General features: G+C 49.2%; 1 protein-coding gene across 2 annotated transcripts in view; it reads left to right on the plus strand.

Annotated features, from left to right (window-relative positions):
* Nucleotides 1-5,963, plus strand: part of DDX31 (DEAD-box helicase 31) — a 78,676-nt gene extending 72,713 nt beyond the window's left edge. For both annotated transcript variants that reach the window (XM_084821045.1, XM_084821041.1), the window contains exon 20: nt 2,893-5,963. In XM_084821045.1, coding sequence (XP_084677171.1) covers nt 2,893-3,031 — 139 coding nt within the window. In that variant the 3' untranslated portion in view covers nt 3,032-5,963. The remainder of the gene's footprint in view (nt 1-2,892) is intronic.
* The last annotated feature ends 13,209 nt before the right edge of the window (nt 5,964-19,172 follow it).

Here is a 19,172-nt window from a genome sequence, read left to right on the forward strand (position 1 = left end):
CGGGTTGTCTCTTGGAGCATCGTTCCATTGATAGATGCTCTGCCCCTTCTCTCCGCCACCCTCCCCGTAAAACAGCCCCCCGCACACACACATGCCATAGACCGGCCACAGATGGCTCAGCCGGCTCGATGGGCAGGGAAAGCAGGTGTTCAGGTTGCATTCAGCCGGAGGTAGCTGAGACTTGGCGCTCGGCGCTGCCAGCCACCGGATGGGGCATGCCGTCAGCAGCCCCCATCAGATGGATCGACGGCGTGATCCGTGTCGAGAACGTCCCTCTGATACATGGCCGCCTCGTCTCCAAAGGCGCGCCACAGGTTCGAGGGCCGAGCATCACGACTCTGACGTCCCCTGGCTCAAAGCGAGCCGGTGGGCCGGGGGTGGGGGTGAGTTTTGTGTGCGTTGGCGGCATGGCTGGCTGGGGCATGCTGGGAGTTGTAGGCATTTCTTCTGTCTAAACACGCATCGGATTGCGCCCTTAATGTTTCCCCCCCAGCCCCAGGGAACTGTTGCACCAGCTCTGAATTAGCATGCAGGATTGAGGGGTCCCTGGGCGCAGGTGGGGCGTAGGAGAACGGTTGACCTAGAAAAAAATGCTGAGTCTTCCATTTTTCTGTATGTGTGGATATAAATATTTGTTGTGCAGTTTAGAGACATAGAAAAATCCATTTTAAAAGTCCAGATCTGATCAGAACCCAGCCAGCTTTTGTAATGGTCCCTGGAAGGGGTGAAGGGCAAGGAAGAAGTGTAGCTTATCATGTCCTATATATTTGTCAACAGCAAAATGGAGGGCTCTTTTTTTTTTTTTTTTAACAAAAACAGCATGAGGGTTGAGCTAAGGTATAAAATGTTTCTGCAGCTTGTGATCAGAGAGGTGTACTTCGTTTTCTTTTTCCTTTGTATGTAAACTGCTGTTTTTCTCGCCCTGCCGATCACGCTCTTGTCCGTACGCAAGTACCCCTCAAGAATATCTGCATTGAGGCATGTTTTTCAAAGATGCTGCACTGTTTTGCCTTCTCTCTTATTTTTATTAGTAGTCTTAAAAAGACAAACTTGTTGGCCCTAATATTCCATTTCTCAGAAGGTGGGATTTCAAGACAAGGATCAAGGAAGGACGTCCCCCCTTTTTTTCCTAATACGATCATCCAAGGTGGTACAGGTTGGAATGTGTCCTCCCTCTGTAAAAGGGAGGGCCTGTGTTCAGGGATCCATAGGGTGCAAGACCATAGTCCGGTCTTGAAGTTGTACAGCTCGGATGGGCAACCTTTTTGTCCCCAAGGTATAGGCAGAGGTGGCTGGTGAGCTGGGGGCTGTGTGCTTGTGGGTGCGACCGGAGCCAGCTGCTGGTGGGAGCGATCGGGGACAGTGTCCCCCAATTCACACTCAACTCACATGCATGCAGTCACAGAGAGGACTGGTATGCAGAGAGGGGTGCACCTAATCTCACCTGTGTGAGAATTTCATCTGTGTTCTCCAATCATCCAAAAATGTCATGTCCGCAACCCCAAATGTGAACAGTGGAATTTTTCCCGAGAAATGTTTGTCAATATGCAGAAATTGCAACCATGTTTGAAAAATGCGCATTTTTCCAAAAATGCACATTTTTATGCTGTGTTCAGTGAGGGAAAGGTGCACTTTTGAAGAAATATGCACAGAAATTGGCATTTTTCCTGTTCAAAATGCACTCTTCTCCTGTTCGCATGAGCCGAAAAAAAGATTGAAAATGAGAGTGAGGCAAAATGAGCTTTAAACTGCATTTCAGAGACGTTGGGTGTGCTCCTAAACTGCTGGTCTTTCCATCCAGCAGTGCCAAAAGGGGCCAGGAAAAACAGCTGTAAGGCGGGGAACCAAAGTCAAAAAAGAAACAGCTGCACCAGCTGAATTCCCAACGCGTCTCAACACTTGGTCTGGATCAAGGGAAAAACGCTTGGAGATTCTTTTGGAGGATTCCCTCTCCCTTGCTTCTTCCCTTGATAAAGAAAGCAAGGGGGAGGGAATCCTCCAAAAGAATCTCCAAGAGTTTTTCCCTTGATCAAGACCAAGTGTTGAGACGCGTTGGGGATTCAGCTGGTGCAGCTGTTTCTTTTTTGACTTTGGTCTTTCCATCCCGAGGTTCACCTCTCCTCCATGTGTGCCGTCTTCCCCAGTGGAGTTACATTTCCTCCCCGCCCCAACCCACTGAAATGCGGGCTTTGGGAGACGGATTATCTTCTGGTGCTGTCCTGCCTGTTAAAACTGTGATTCTTGCAGCTTGCCCAGCTGCTGAGTGGTGGGCCTGCAGAGACACCACTGGCAATGGGGAGGTGGGATTCAGAGGGGGGTTGAGTCCTGGGTGCCCTGAAGACCCCTGAGGAGGGTCAGTGGGGCACAATTTGCCCACAGGTGCCATAAACGTTACCAGCCAACTGGGGCTGTCTGCTCATGATCTCTCTCTCTTTCTCCCTCTCCCCCCCCCATTAAATGAGATGAGGTGGGTGAGGACTCGAGAGAGAGAGGGCTTTCTCAGTGGCAACCCCCCTCCCAAGTTAGTGGGACGCCTTCCAGGAGAGATGCGATCAACCCCCATTGCGGCTATTTTTAAATGTACGCGCAAGATCTGCTGCTGTTGTTTTTTGCTTTTGGATTGATGATCTGCTCCCGCGGCAGCTTTTATCTTGGTTTTTGTCTGACCTGCTTTATTGTCACCTTCTGTTTTATGTTTTAACTTGGACCCTGCCCAGAGAACTTTGGCTATTGGGTGGCGTAAAAAATGCAGTGCATCAATAAAGTGCTGGTGCGGCTTACTTCAAAGTATGCAAGCTTAGGATCGCGCCCTTAAAAAAATAAAAACCCAACATCTCCTTGGAATACTGCAACCCCGAAATCCCTTTCTCTCATCTCTGTCTTTTTGCCCAGGCGTGACCTTCTCAAGAAATCTCCAGGCAAGCGCCGTCTGGCTGAAATTTTGCAGTCCGAGTACTCGAGCGGCTTGGACTTTTCTGCCTCCAAGGTCAAGAGGAAGAAAAGGCTGACGAAACCTGGGAATGAAAGCTGACCTGGGAATTCTTGACCTCTCCTGCAGTAACTGAGACTTGAGAATCGCTGCGGCTGGGGATGGTGCAAATGGCAGGACGTGATCTGGGAGTGTCCTCGGAAACTGGGAGGTGTTTTTTGAGGGCTGTTCCAGAGAAAAGATGAGCCAAACTTAAAACCCTCCCATCCTCTGTCAAATTAAAGGCACGTTGGTTACAAGACAGCTGCTGTTTGCCTGGCACACGTGATCCAAATTGGTAGCCTGTGCGCACAGAGCTCAGGGTCATGGGCTGGGGCAGATTTGTATAGAATGCAGAGGGGAACCATCTGCCGCTAAAATATAAATTGAGCAAGCAAAAAGGTAAGATGGAACTTATGTGGGCTGTTGTGTTTTAAGGGCGCTCTCCAGCTTGCAGCTTGTTCCCCTTGCTAGTTTAGGGCTCATGTCAGTTCCTGTCGAGCAGGGGTGTTGAACCTCAGGCACGGGGGCCAGATCTGGCCTGCCTGGCGTTCCAAATCTGGCCCTCCGAGGTTCCCCAGGTGGCCACGCCTCTGTCCCTGTCCCTTTTCCCCAGCCATGTTTCGTGGTGTCCTGTCTTTTGCAATTTCCCCATCCCATTCTAAAAGGCTGAAAGACCCCTCCCAAGGTTGAGTTCCTCCTGGCAGTAAAAGCTTTAAACTACAATATGCTGGTGTTTTTGGTATTCCAAGTGTCCCTCCCCATTGAGGTCACTTGGTGTGTGTGTGTGTGTGTGTGTGTGTGTGTGTGTGTGTGTAAAGGGCATGAGGTTCAGGGAACGATCCTGAGGGCAGACAGACTTTGCCTCCATCCCATCTGAGGGCTGGTGTTGCAGCCACTCTCTAGAGACCTGACCTGAGAACTTGGGAGGGAGCGGGGGAACTGTGTAATGCGATTTCAGGTTGGGGAAAACTGCACGGAGCCAGGTTCCAGGTTCCAGGGAGGGGAGAGGGTTCCTGTCCTTCGCACTGTGCCCCCTCTCTCCTCCCACAGCCTCCTTTCCTGCTGCACCCTCGCCACAGGTCCTGACATGCAGTAGTGAGCTGCTGAAATGCATTTGTGTGCAACCATCTTTGCACTGCATACATAGATCAGGGCCGGGGAATCTATGCCCCCCTATTATTTTTGGACTCAACTCCCATCAGCCTCAGCCCATATGACCAGTGGTCACAGATGCTGGGCATTGTAGTCCCCACAAGAACTGGCAGCCCCAGGTTCTCCAGCCCTGGCATAGATGGTTGGTATCGGACCAGAAGAGTGGCTGAACCTAGAGTGAGTTTACAAAGAATTCAAATGTTGTCACAGAATTTACCAGACTCTTTTGGTCTGTTTCTGACCGTCGTGTTTTCCGTTGTGTACGTACTCTCATTTGCCCCCAAACAACCGGGCAGTTGCTGCGCATCGTATGCGTAGGGGTCTTGGGGGTATTTCTCCGAACTCTTGCGAATTTAGCGCAACGGTTCAGACGGTGGAGTATTCACAACATCCTCCTTCACGGTCCTGCTATTTTGTGCATCATATTATGTATTCAGTATTTGTATCATATAACCCATCATAGTCCCCGCAGATTGACAGAAGCGCCATGTGTTGCCACAAACCAGGGGCACGGAACCTTTTTCAGCTCAAGGGCCGAATTCCATTCCAGAGAAGCTCTCAGGGGCCACATTCCAGGGGTGAGTGGGGCCAGGGGCAGAGGGGGCATGGGCAAAAGATCAGCCCAGGTTAGCTGAAACCTCTTCCTGCCAGTACTTAAGCCTTAGGAGGGGCATTTCCACCTTCAGAATGGAGAAAAAACTGCACCAAAGCCAGGAAGCCACCAAACGAGAGGTGTTTGGGGGAAAAGGTTGTGGGGCTGGCGGTGGAACCTTGGAGCTCCACATTTGGGCCTTCAGGTCCCCATTTGGCCTCTGGGCATGAGGCTCCCCACCCCTGCTACAAACAAACATTACTGAGCTGTTCCAAGGAGATACTTGATCGAGTGTGGTGAGATTCGAACCCACAGCTGATGTTGAGTCTGTGATGTGAGGGATATGTGAGAACGTTTTCTGCTGTGGCACCCTGGTTGTGGAATGTCCTCCCCTTGGAGGCCTGATTGGCGCAGATGCTGGTTTCATTTTGGCACCAAGGTTCTTTTTAATCATTTTTTTATTGTGAGCTTTAACAAAACAAAACAAACAAAAATAACAAAACCAAAATAAAAATATAACAACATATTCTAACATCCTCAGTTTCAAATATTACAATATTCTAGGGGAAAAAGAGAAAGAATAAAGTTAAAAAATGGCTTTTTATCAAAGCCTTTGAGGTCTAAATGCATTCCCTAAAGTAGCACGCTATTTTAACTGTTTTACTATTTTAGATTTTAAATTGGTATTTGCTTAATGGTTTAATATGTTTTAGCTGTTTAAATTATTTATTGTTTTATACTGTCTAAATTGATTTTATCTGTATGCCTCCCTGAGATCCTAATGATATAGGGCGGGATATAAATGTTTAAAATAAAATAAATAAATATCAGGGACCTATCCAGTCTCTGTGCCATCACAGCTCTGACTAAGGTAGGGGATGACCGGGGAACCAGCTGGGGCAGCAGTAGGCCCAAGTGGGTTGTGGGTAAGGACCTAATCCCAATAGAATATTTTGGTTTGGGCTTGCTCATTCATCTGAGCCATGAAGGGATTCTGCTACACTATTGCCCGTGGAGAAGACAGCCTTGGACTGGTCTGCCTGCCTGTTCCTGATTTTAATAGGTAAAATTAGTAAATTAATCAACTGTGCCTTGACTATTCAGGGGTAGGTGAAGCAATATTCATCAGTTTGGGGCAGTAAGTTAAAGGGCACACTAGTTTGTTTTCGAAGGCTATTTTGGTACCGGTGTGTTGCTGTAATTGGGGAAGCAAGCCAAAGGAAACATTAAAAGTGACTTTTCATTCTAACAATGAGTTCTTGCTGGTGTTTTGTTAAATTGTGGGTGGCTGACCAAGAAAGAGATCTTGGAGTTGTGGTGGACAGCTCGATCAAAATGTCAACCCCGTGGGCGGCTGCTGTGAAAAAGGCAAATTCCATGTTTGGCGTATTTAGGAAAGGAATTGAAAATAAAACTTCCACGAGGAAAGGTCTGTAGCTTAGAGAAAAGGCCAGTGAAGGAAGACATGATAGTGGTGTAGAAAATTATGCCTGGTGTGGAGAATGTGGAAAGGGAGACATTTTTTCTCCCCCTTTCATAATGCTAGAACCCAGAGGGGTCAACTCATGAAGCTGATTGGTGGGCGATTCAGAGCAGATCAAAGGAGGGGCTTCTTCACACAGCGCAGAGTCAAAGTATGGAATTCGCATCCACAAGAGGTAGTGATGGCCCCCAATTTGGATGGCTTTAAAAGGGGATTGGACAAATTCCTGGAGGAGAAGGCGATGAGTGCCTTCTTAGGATTACAGATACATACACACACCCCTAACTCTGCCCCCCGCCCAATCTGATACCCTCCAGACTACATCTCCCAGTATTGGCCATGCTGTTTGGGGCAGGTAGGAGTTGTAAGCCATAACACATGGAGAGCACTCGATGGGAAAAGGCTGCCCTAAATCCTACTGGGAAATGAAAGGCTACGGATGAAAGAAAAGGCTCTCCAATGCTGCATTTCCCGCGGAGAGCATCTCCTGGCCCTCAGGAGCAGAGTTGGTGGCATGTCTGAGTAAAACCTGGAGCCAGATGCACATTGCCCATCTGGCAGGATGAGGCCTCTCATCCCTGTGCCCTCCCTGTGAGGAGGAAGCCAGGCTAACCCGTGTTCTGAAGCAGGGCCCTGGGGACATTCCAGGAAGGAGCAGAGTGGAAGAAGAAGGTCCGCCTAGCTCTGTGTGGTCTGCGCCTGGGGTGGGCATCCAGGTATTGGACTGCAACTCCCGTCAGACCTGGCCAGCGCAGCCAATGGTGGGGGATGTTGGGAATTGCAGTCCAACAACATTTGGCCACTGTAGGGATGTCGGAGGATTTCTCCACGAATCTCCGGAAGGCTGAATGCCAATGCACTCGGCCCCCCGAAATTGGTGGAGAAACGGTCCACCCCCCCCAACCGGGATGGGACTTACCTTGTGCGAATGTTCCTTGCGGCGGCAGGTCCCGGCGGCGGTTTGGTGGCGGCGGCCAGTCTTCCGACCGGCTGCTGCCACCGCCATTTCCAAGTAAAAAAAAAAAACGTGATAGGCTACGCAAAGATTTACGTAGCCTATCACGGCTAGATTTTCAAAAACACCGTGATAGGCTACGTAAATCACAGCTGACTTCGGGGGGGAAGGAAAAAAAAAGCGCGTACGCAAATGGCGCCCATGGGCGCCGCCATCTGTGTTCCTTATTTTGGCACGGGTAGTCTACGTAAAGATTTACGTAGACTACCCGTTGCCCTTATTTTCGCCGTAGTCTACGTAAATCTTTACGTAGACTACCCGTGCCAAAATAAGGAACGCAAATGGCAGCGCCCATGGGCACCGCCATTTGCGTACGCATTTTTTTTTTTTCAAAGTCAGCCGTGGTAGGCTACGTAAAGATTTACGTAGCCTATCATGGTGTTTTTTGAAAATCTAGCCGTGATAGGCTACGTAAATCTTTACGTAGCCTATCACGTTTTTGTTTTTTTTTACTTCTTCCTGGCAGAAGAACTTTTGCGGCCGGAGAGGCAGGGCGCTCCCCCCCGGCCAGAATTTCAGCGGGGAGGGATGGGGCGCCTCCCCCCCGGCCAGAATTTCAGCGGGGAGGGACGGGGCGCCTCCCCACCCACCAAGAATTTCGGGGGGAGAAACGGAGCGCCTCCCCCCCACCGCGAAGCAAGCTGCGGGACCAGGTATGGGACTTTCGTCCATCCCTAGGCCACTGGTCTACACAGACTGTGGCAGTGGTTCTCCAGGACTTCAGACAGGGATCCTTCCTAGACCCACCTGGACTTGCAAGGGGATTGTACCTGGGCCCTTCCAAAGCAGGTGTTCTGCCCCTGAGCTACGGCCATTCTCCCCTCGGTCCCTTGCTGCACAGTTCCTCTGCTCTATCGGAAACTTTGTCTCCTGGACCACTGGACAGCTCCCCCGCCTTGCTGAGAAGGCAAAAAGCTGATCTACGCAGCAGTGGTGGCAGAAACCACCCAGGAGTGGATGAGCGGAACCTGCTCCTCGGCAAATGCACGCAGGAATGAGCTGCGGCCTTCTGCGCTGTGCACACCCGCCCAGGAACATGCCCCTCCAAAATCAGAACTTGCATAGGAGCAGGCTATAAGGCAGGGGTGTCGAAGCTCTCTCTGCCCACAGGCTGGGCTCAATTTTGGAGAAGCTCTCCAGGGCCGCATTCCAGTGGAGGGCGGGACTGATGCAAAGTGGGCGCTCCCCCCCCAATACCAGAACGTTGTAGTTTAAAGCTCTTCCTGCCAGTAGCTAAGCTTTAGGAGAGGCAGTTCAACCTTTCAGAATGGCGGCGGGGGGGGGGGGATGGACGACAAGAGCTGGGAAGCCACAAAATGCTCAGTAGATGCCTGCTCTAAGGCCTCTCTCCTGCACCTGCATTCTTGGGAACAAGCCCTTTACACAAAGCCATGAGTTACTTGCCATGTGGACTTCCATGGGACCGAAGTTCAACTGAGTGAGCCTGTCCTGGCCACCACACCTCAACCAGGAGATCGTAGAGGTGGGACAGGCACAGCAAAGGGCAACCGGAATGATCGGCTGGAGGAACTCCTCTGTGAGCCAAGGTTACAGTGTTTGGGGCCTTTTAGCTTCAAAAAAACTGAGGAAATGTGGATGTGATGGAGGGGTACAAAATTATGCCCGGTGTGGATGAAGTGGAGAGGGGGCCCATTTTCTCCCTCTCTCATAATACTAGAACCCAACGGGGTCATCCCAGGATGCTGAATGGTGGGAGATTCAGGACAAATAATAGGAAGGACTTCTTGACACACCACATAAACTACAGAATTTGCTACCACAAGGCGTAGTGATGGCCACCGCTTTGGATGGCTTCAGAAGGGGATTGGACAAGTTCCTGGATGAGAAGGCTATTAATGCCTACTAGTCCTGATGGCTATATGCTACCTCCAGTGTCAGGCAGTGTGCTGATGTACTGGGGATCATGGGTGGGTGGGTGTTGTTGCACACGCATCCTGCTTGTGGGCTTCCCATTGGGGCATCTAGTTTGCCACAGTGGGAACAGAATTCTGGACTAGAACACAGGATCATCCCATGATGCTGATGGGCGGGAGATTCGGAACAGATTGAAGGAAGGGCTTCTTCACACAGCACAGAGTTCAGCTGTGGGATTCGCTTCTACAGGATGCAGTGATGGCCACCAGTTTGGATGGCTTTCAAAGGGGGTTACACAAATTCATGGAGGAGAAGGATATGTGTTGATTATATTTTACCTCCAGTATACCAAAATACCAGTTACTGGGGAACATGAGTGGGAGGGTGCCGTTTTGCTGATGTCCTACTTGTGGGTTTCCCATTTGGGCATCTGGTTGGCAACTGTGGGAACAGAATTCTGGAGCAGAGAGCACTTTGGTCTGATCTAACATGGCCCTTAGGTTGTTATGTTTAAAATTCATTTCTTTCCTGAGGCCCACTAGTTCGGAACTGACTGGTCCAGGTTATTTTCTGACTAGCCTATTAGCCTCAACTCCTTTCACATGACATCTCCCTTAGGCCACAGTCCTATATTTGCTTACCTTGGGAGTGAGTCCCGTTGAGCTCAATGGGCTTACTTCTGAGTAGACATGAGTAGGAATGTACTGAGTAGGATTGTAGTGCCAGTGTATTTATTAATTTTGTACATTCTTGATCGTATTTTCATTTACGCTGAAAGCCTCGGGCTGTAACCATTCCATTTTGTTGTGCGTCTGCGTCTATATATGTTATTTTAAATTGATTTTAAACTTCCCTTTTCCGCGGCGAGGTCTCTAGCCCCTTCCCACAAGGACAAATTTCAATCTTGCCATTCCTCGACGTGTTGGAAACGGTTGTCGTTCATTAACGTGCGAGATGGCATGGGCCGGGAGGTACAAGGACAATTAAATAGCACAGAATGTCTTTGATTTGCATTTCTGGCTGTGTAAATGTAAGAAAAGACGGCTGCTGGATTATGATTCCCCCCCCCCCTTCTGCCTTCTCTCTCTTTCGCTCTCCCTTTCAAAATGAAAAGCGGAGGTTGTTCCTTTGATAGATTTTTAATATGATTTTAAAAGAGTTTTGTTTGGCCTCATTCTTAGGCAATGAGATTAATTTAAAGCACTTATCCCCTGGGTTTAAGTCAATCCATGTAGGCCTTGGACAGAGGGCCCCTTTGCATTGGGGTGGGGATTTTGTTTGCAATGCTTCTGAAAGCGACTCCTTTCTCACTTCATTAACCCTGAGCTGGGTACAATCTCACCCCCCCACTCCTTCTTTTCACACCCTTCTTACACACACACACACACACACACACAAAGCTGAGAATTTACCAAACTCACTCCCACCCTGGTATTTCTTTCTTACGAGAAACCAACACCTTTCTAAGTGCCGAGAGAGAGAGATGTTTGACTTAACGAATTGCTGTTGCCTTTATATATTTCTTACTTTACATTTTCAGAATTTATAAACTGCCCTTCATCCACAAGGGATCTTAGGGTGGTGATGTGCATGACATTAAAGTGAGCAGAACAAGCCTATATTTTTAAAACCCATATAATTGCGCATGAAACGGCCATTTCGACCAGCAAGCCAAACAAGATACAACCATCGATTTGGTTTTTTTTTTTTTTTAATAAAATGTAAAAATGTAAAATGCTAAAAAATGAATATGTTAAAATGCTTGGGGTGAAAATAAATGTTCTAATTTGGCACTGAAAGGTAACAAATGTCAGAGCCGATCATGTCTCTGTTGGCTGTATCTATGTAATACACTGAATACGGCACAAGAAACTCTCTCTTTAAAGTTCTTTTCATATCCCCCCCCCCTTTAATAGTGATCTAATAGAACTGAGGGAGCTCTGAACTGGTAGACACACAGAGAGGGCAAGTGGCAAAAAGGGGATGGGGAGAGAAGGGGTGACCCCACCCACATTTAATTTTGGCTCCACCCATGTTTGGCTTTGGCCCTGCCCAGATTTGGCATTTGACCACCAACAGATTACCCCTGACAGTAAAATAATAATAATAATAATAATAATAATAATAATAATAATAATAGTTCCCTACGTGTGGTGCAAACCCAACTCAACCTGACAAATTAAATGCCTGCCAGAATATTAAAAAAGCCTTTGCTAGCTGATGAAAGGCAAGCAAAGATGGAGCCAGCCATGGAAAGCTAATGGGGCAAGATGTTCTGTGATTCTGGGGCGGCCACTGAGAAGGCCTTGTTTCTTGGCCCAACCAAACTTACTTCCACCACAGATAGGATATAGAGAAGAATGTACTTCTTCGCATGATGTATTGTTAACTTAAGGAATACACTGAATGAGAAGATGTGGTGAGGGACACCAGTTTAGATGGCTTAAAAAAAAGTTTGAGAAAATTCACGGACATTAGGGCTCTCAATGGCTATTAGCCATGATAGCTAAATGGTGTTTCTGTATAAGCTGGCAGCCTGTCTCTGAAAACCAGGTGCCTCAGAGGACGGGGGAGAGGATGTGTTGCTTTCATGCCCTGCTTGCAAGCACCCAGGGGCACCTGGGTGGCTGCTACAAGAAACAAGAGGCTGAGAATCTCTGCTTTTCATTTAAAAGCGAGCAAGCTTTTTTTCATTTAAAAGCGAGCAAGTTTCTAGTCCTTAAGACTCTGAAGATCCAGCAGGGTAGTGCTTGTGTTCTTAGAGATTATTTGACACTTTCTCCTTTAATTGGATACATTCTGCCTTGCAGTAAAAAGTTGAGATGGGTGGGCTGGGAGGCCTTATGCCCACTTTCTGAGCTGGACATGGTCTACTTGAAGTGAAGTGGTGGCACCCACTTTGTGGAATGCTCTCCCACAGTGCTGGCTCCAGGTTTCTGAGGGCCCTTGGGCAAGACACCCTCCACAGGCCCCCTCGCTCTCCGGGTCTCCCAGCTCACCGCCATTGTCACCAGCTGCTCGTCCTCCTGGCTGCCACTTGCTTGCTTGATAGGCAGAGAGCCAAGGACCAAGTGGGCTGCGGCATCTCCTGCTCCTCCTCTTCACCACCTCTGTCTTCTGGGCCAGAGCGAGAGGCAGGTGAACAGGCAGGTTGCAGTGGTGACGGGGAGGAGCATCTCCAGGGGGCTCTTGTCAGTGGGCCCCTGCTGGGGTGTGGGCCCTTGGCAGGTGCCCACCATACCAACCCTTGACGCCGGCCCTGCTCTCTCCCTTTGTACTCAGGAGGTGCCAACTGGCATGTTTTCGGTGCCGGTTAAGGACCTGCCTTTTCACCCAGGCCTTCCCTGCCTGCCTGTGCTGCCCAGTTAATTGCTGGTTAGTTCTCTGATTTCAGACGTTTTAAGTGCAAGTGGGATTTACGTTTTGCTTTAAATCAGTTTTAATGCAGACATTCTGTGTTCTCTGACTTGGATCCAGATTGATGCTGGATCAACTGTACCAGTGGAACTGGATTTCCCCTCCCCCTCTTTCCCATGGCAAGGAGGATGCCCTGAAGATGCTACACAGAGAGTCAAGGGGCCTTGCTGGATGGAGTGAGCCGTGGTGTGTGTGGGGGAGGGGACCCCCCAAATCAGGCAGAGGGACGTTCCGCAAGCGGAGCCTTTCCTCTTGCGCAAGGCAGATCCTGGATCCAACCTTCTGTTTCATATATATTTTTACTGTCGACATTTCGCATTTGAATCTTTTATACCGTAAACCGCTTTGAGATGTCTTCTTTTAGATATAGTCAAGTGGTCTATAAATTGATTAAATAAATAAGCAGGGGAGAGGGAATGACATAATACCTTCAACCAGGATGTATGAAGAGAGCCAGGCACAGACACTAAAGCGCACACGGACTCTGCTTCGAGCGAGGACAACTTCGCGCAGCAGCGCAAGCGCGCTCCAGGAGCAGGCCGCTTCTTTGGCTCTCGAGATCCTGCCTGTCTCTGTCTTCACCCTGAGTGACCCTCTCTGTGGATCTTGGTGTCGCTGGTTCATTTTTCCTCCCTCCTTTCCCTCCCTGAATGTGTGCCCTGAATGCATATCTTTCTAAGCAGCCTGGCCTTCAGTTTGGGGAGGAGATTGGTGGGGCGGGGTGGTGGTGGTGGTTGGTCTGACAGAGGACTGGCATGCTCTTTAAAGAGCTAAGCTTCGCAACCCATCTGTCAGCTTCCCAAGACGGGGAGCGGCTCTCAGCCTTGTACCGGTGACCAGCTGCCGGGGAGAAGCTGGCCAAAGACAGACGAAAAACACAGAAAAACACATTCTTCTCCTTGTTCTTTCTTTCTTTCGTTCGTTCGTTCGTTGTTTCGTTCTTTCTCGTTTGTTTTCTTTCTTTCTTTCTTTCTCCCCCCCCCCATTTCCCCTTCCCCTTTTCATTATCACTATTAAAGGGTGAAAGCTCTCCATTTAGTTTTGCCAAAGCGATCATTTACGGCCATTATCTGTTTGCTTTTGTTTTTGTGTTTTAAAAGATGAGCATTAATAATTCACTGAGCAAGGGAGCATCATGCGAGCGGGGCTACTGCGCTTTCCTTCTGGTCTCCTCTCTGGCCACCTCTGGCTCTGAAGATGCAGGAAGCAGGGGGGAAATCAGGCGGGGCAGGAGCAGAGACCACAGCAAAGTCTGCTTCCTGCTGGGAAGTGTTGGAAAAGGCAGCTTGTAAATGCCAGCACTAAACCTACAAGCAGTGGTCCAGCCCCGGGGGGGTCCCAATCAAGGCCAGCGTCAAGGGTCGGCATGTTCGGGCACCTGTCGAGGGCCCACACCCCAGCAGGGGCCCGGTGACAAGAGCCCCCCGGACTTGCTCCTCCTCTTGGCCATCGCAACCCGCTTGTTCGCCTGCCTCTCGCTCTGGCCCAGGCAACGGCGGTGGGGAGCGGGAGGAGCAGGAGACGCCGCGGCCGCCTGGCTCCCTGGCTCTCGGCCCGCCAAGCACACAAGTGGCAGCCATGATGAGGAAGAGGAGGAGGAGCCTGAGCAGCTGGTTACAGTGGTGGTCGGAAGGCCGACTCACTGAGGGAGGGGCCCCATGGTGGGTCTCTTGCCAAGGGCCCTCCAAAACTTGGAGCTGGCCCAGCGTAACACCCACAGAGTGGCTGGCGATGTGGGCATCAGAGAAGCAGAAGCAAACTCCGTTTTATTCCTGTAGCCGTCACAGTGCTATGACTTCGGGGAGCTCGGACATGCTCGGCGTATGTCTTTTAAAATCAGGGTTGGCAGGCCCGTTCGTTGTTCTAACGTATCGGGGATGTAGAAGCAGTTGTAAAGCACGGCTTGGCAGTTGGGCAGGGGGAGGAGGAGAGGCATATTAGTTGCCTAATACACGTGGCTGTCTAAAGCGCCCCCGCCCCATCAGATTGATAAGTCCGGGGTCTAAGATTAGCCGGGGGGCCACTGCCTGCAAATCCACCACTTCTCACAGTACTCAGGAGAGCAGCTAGCAAAGCCTTTCACCGTGGTGAAGGGGAACTGCGGCAAACAGTTCATCGGGACATAAGAACGTGAGAAGAGCCCTGCTGGATCAGACCAAGGGGCGACCTAGGCTGTTCACACAGCTGCCTCTGAGAAGCTCGTAAGTCGCACATGAGTGCGGCACCATCCTCTCCCTCATGTTCCCCAGGAGCTGGTGTGCCTATGCGGACTGCCACAGATGCGCGAGGTCGCATCTAGCCCTCAGGACAGTTGGTGGCCATTTCTACATCTTGTGCTAGCGAATTCCATCGTTCGACTCTGGGCTGTGTGGAGGAGTCCTTCCTTTGATCTGTCCTGAATCTCCCACCAGTCGGATCCATGGGATGACCTCAGGATCTAGCATTATGAGGGAGAAAAAATGTCTCCCTCTCCACTTTCTCCATGCCAGGCATAATTTTGTACACCTCTGACTCCCTTTAACTTGCCTTTTTTCTAAGCTGAACAGTCCCAGCTGTTGCAACCTTCCCTTGCAGGGGAGTTGCTCCAGCCCCTTGATCATTTCAGCTGCCCTTTCCTGCCCTTTGCCCAACTGTATAATATCTTCTTTTTTTAGGTTTGGTGACCAGAACTGTATAGATTTGTCCGAGGGCAGTACGATATTGGCAGTTTTATTTTTGATTCTTTCTATTGCCAGTTTTATTTTCAGCTCCTTACATTGGCAGTTTTCTTTTGGATTCCTTATATTGGCAATTTTATTTTCACTTCCTCCATTGTCTGCACTACGTTCTTTCCGATGTACATTGCTGTTGCCCCTTTCTCTTTCTTTTGGACTCTTGTGATTGTCTTTTCTTCTTCGGGGGAGGTGGCGCCAGTAATGCCCGAACTCTGGGCCTGCATGCCCTGAGCAATTAAGTAGGCATTAAATGACTCCTGTACAAGGCTCCTGCATTGGCCCGAAGGACCCCCACATCTAGGGGACAGCCCACATGGCAGTACCTGTGTGTGAATCCCTGCTCTGGGTTTGGCTTGTTCCAGTCGGAGGCATGCTCGGAGAAGGGACATGCCAAAATGCAGGCAGTGGTCTCCTCTGTATGCTGATTAATGTAAGATGGCCTTGCCCCAACCTGGACAACAACTTCCATCATACCCAGCTATGCTAGTCCTGCATCCTGCTTCCCACTCTCAGCAGTGCAGCTCGGTCATTTTATTTATTTACAGCATTTATATACCGCTCCACATCTAAACAGATTCCAGAGTGATGAACAATAAAAGATAAAACGATACAAAGATAAAAGAAATAAGACACCATATTAAAATGGTTATTTTTAAAAACAGGGTACCATGAAAACCATGGCTGGTCAGTCAAGGAAGGCTTCCTGGAATAAAGGCATTTTCAGGAGGAGCCTGAAACAACACAGTGTTGGGGCCTGCCTGACTTCCAAAGACAGGGAGTTCCAAAGAAATGGGGCCACCACACTGAAGGCTGTTTTCTGGGTGGACTCCAATCAGGCCATGCTGAACCACCAGGAGCATTTTAGACCCTGGACTTAATGGTTTATGCCCCCAGGACCGGCCCAAGACATTTTGCTGTATGAGAATTTTTGTATGAGGGCTTCATTTTTGCTCGCAAAACACGCATATGTGCCTTGTTCAAAGCACTGAACGTGAGCTTGCATCTGCCGAAAATGTTCACAAATTGCCGGACATGTGCTCGCATTCGATTTGCACAAGTTTCCCAGTTTGATTTTGCACAATGTCCCAATTTGTGCACATTTCCCCTGTACGCTGAATCAGCCCCGCTTTCGTCCATGGAGAGAAGTTGCACAAGTTAGGAAATGTGCACAAATCTAGGGAAATTGGCGCAACTTTCACATTCCATCGCTGCTCGACTTGCGCAGTTTTCCCGCTCACGCAGAGCCATCTCCAACATCGCTGATTTGCCTGTCCCTAAGCACCTCTAAGAAGGCCATCTCCTCAGTAGCCCCACATCTTACCTCGAACAGCAGGGGGGAAACCCACAGAAAGGCTTCTGATAAGGATCTCAGTGTTCGGACAGGTGGATGTGGAGACTGGTGACTCTTTGGTATCCTGGTCTCAAGTGGTGAAGGAGTTTAACTGCTAGTGGGTGGCCTTTTCCTCTTTGACAGTGATTATTTCCATACTGTGAAAAGCTTCATTTGGCAGTTGCTGTGGATCAAACTGCTGTTAGAGTCACAGGAGCTGACTGGGGCCTTTTATTTTGGTCAGTTGGCAACTGTGCACGCATGCAAACATGCAGTTGTTAGCGGTGGGGAAAAGAGCCTAAATACTGACAGCAGTTAGGACCTTATTCCGAGCCATTGTAAGAAAAGAACATATTCTAACACTGTGATAAGAACCTACGAAGAGCCATGCTGGGTCAGACCAAAGGCCTATCTGTTCCCACAGTGGCCAACCAGATGCCCCACTGGGAAGTCCACAGGCAGGACGTGAGTGCAACAGCACCCTCCCACCCATGTGCCCCAGCAAGTAGTGTACACAGGCATTTTGGCTCTGATCCTACAGGTAACATAGAGCCATCAGGTCCAGTAGCCATTGATAGCCTTCTCCTCCAGGAATTTCTCCAATCCCCCTTTGAAGCTTTCCACAGTGGTGGCCATCACTATATCCTCTGGCAGCCAATTCCATAGTTTAACTATGCGCTGTGTAAAGGAGGCCTTCCTTTCGTCTGTCCTGAATCTCCCAACATTGAGCTCCGTGGGATGAACCCGTTGGATTCTATCTCCCCTTCCACTTTCTCCACACCAGGCATAATTTTGTACACCTCCTGTCTCCCCTCCAAATAACCATTCACAGACGTTGTAACCTTTCCTCATCAGGGAGTTGCTGTAGCCCCTTAATCATTTTGGTTGCTGTTTTCTGCATGCACACCCTATCCACGTCTACTCAGAAATAAGCCCCACTGAGTTCAATAGGACTTCCTCCCAGCTCTGTATACGATCACAACAAAAAGAGTGAGAAAATGTTTAGGTTTTATTGCAGACGTTTCCTGAATGGTTTTGTTTCACTTTTAATTTTCATGAGCCACCTTCCTGATTAAAAAAAAGAAAAGAACCTGGAGCCCTCCAGATCATGGGAATTGTAGTCCAACACATCTTAGGCTGGGGGAAAGCTGATTTAAGCCAGTGGTAGGGGAACCTCTGGTCCTTCAAATGTTGTTGGATTCCACCTCCCATAATCCCTGGTCACTGGCCATATTGGCTGTGGCTGATGGGAGATGGAGTCCAACAAAATTCCCCACCTCTGGTTTAAAGACGCTGAATAGTTTCTTATCTGAGAAGCTAAAATATTTCTCCCTCCAGTGAGATTTGTGGGAACTTTGTATCTTCTCCCTGTGCCAAAAAGCTCCCCCCCCCCCTGCTTTCTACCATGTTTCGATGTTTCAGAGTTGTAGTTGGGGGGTGGGTGCAGGGAAGGAGGCTTGGAAATGACTTGATCTGTTTGTAAAGAAGTTTATTTCCACATTTAAAAAAGAGCGAGAGAGAGAAAGAGAGAGAGAGCTTTTTTCTGATCTCTTCTAAAGCAGAATTCTCCTTTTCTTCTTTTTCATTACAAAGTCCAGAAAAGAGAATTCCACAGATATACAGACTTACAAGACTCACTTACACAAATACGGCCTCAGGGTTCACCAATAAATAATTCATATACATTTGTGCACACAGTATTTACAAAAAAAAAAAAATCCTCTTTTTTTTAAAGTTACATACGTTTGAAAATTCTTGGTTTAGCATAAAGGGATTCCTCTCGCACTAGGCTGGGATAAAACATGTTTGTTTGCTGGGGAGGGACAGAATTATTTCATAGCTGTGTGTATAAGTGTACATCTTTCCTTCCTTGCAACCCAAATGCAGACCGAGGCTCGCAGGAAGGGCCGCTGGACATGTTGCAAGTCATTTTCGGAACCAAGAAAAGAATCTCTTTGGGAAGGAACCAGTCACAGCCAGCGGAGCCTGGTGGCTCCAATGTCAGTGGGCCAGTGAATCCACTCCAGCTTTCAGTCAGAACTCTAAAGGACCTATCCAAGGCACAACGAATCCACTCCCTGTTCCAGCTAGAACCAGTCAGAACTCTGGATAGCCCCTTTAGAGTTTTGACTGGTTCAGACTGAAACCTGGAGCAGATTCAGTGCCTCACTGACCTTAGAGCCACCAGCCTCTGCTGCTCTCAGCATAAAGAGATGGTTGTCTGGACATTGTGAGATGTCGAAATTAAGCCAGGGGGATAGATGTGTGAGGCCCGTCTTAGCCATAGAGGTGCTCTCTATATGGGGGGGGGGCTGATCCAGCCCTCAGGGACCCTAACCCTGCCTTCTGCGGGTTCCCCAGATGGCCACACCCCCTACACATGGTCCCACCCACCACTGCTCGTTTGGTGGTTTCCCAGCCTTTACACGATTTTTCTCTGTTCTGAAAGCTTGAAATGCCTCTCCTAAGGCTTAGTTACTGGCAGGAAAAGCTTTAAGCTGAAAGATGAAGGTATTTTTGGTTTTGGGCCCCAGCCCTTCCCCCTCTTGGCTCCACCCACCACTGGAATGTGGCCCCTGAGAGCTTCTTCAAAATGGAATTTGGCCCACAGGCTGAAAGAGGT

This window comes from Heloderma suspectum, chromosome 14 (assembly GCF_057233095.1).
Source record: "Heloderma suspectum isolate Gila_16-S chromosome 14, 16-S_ref, whole genome shotgun sequence".
Taxonomy (NCBI): Eukaryota; Metazoa; Chordata; class Lepidosauria; order Squamata; family Helodermatidae; genus Heloderma; species Heloderma suspectum.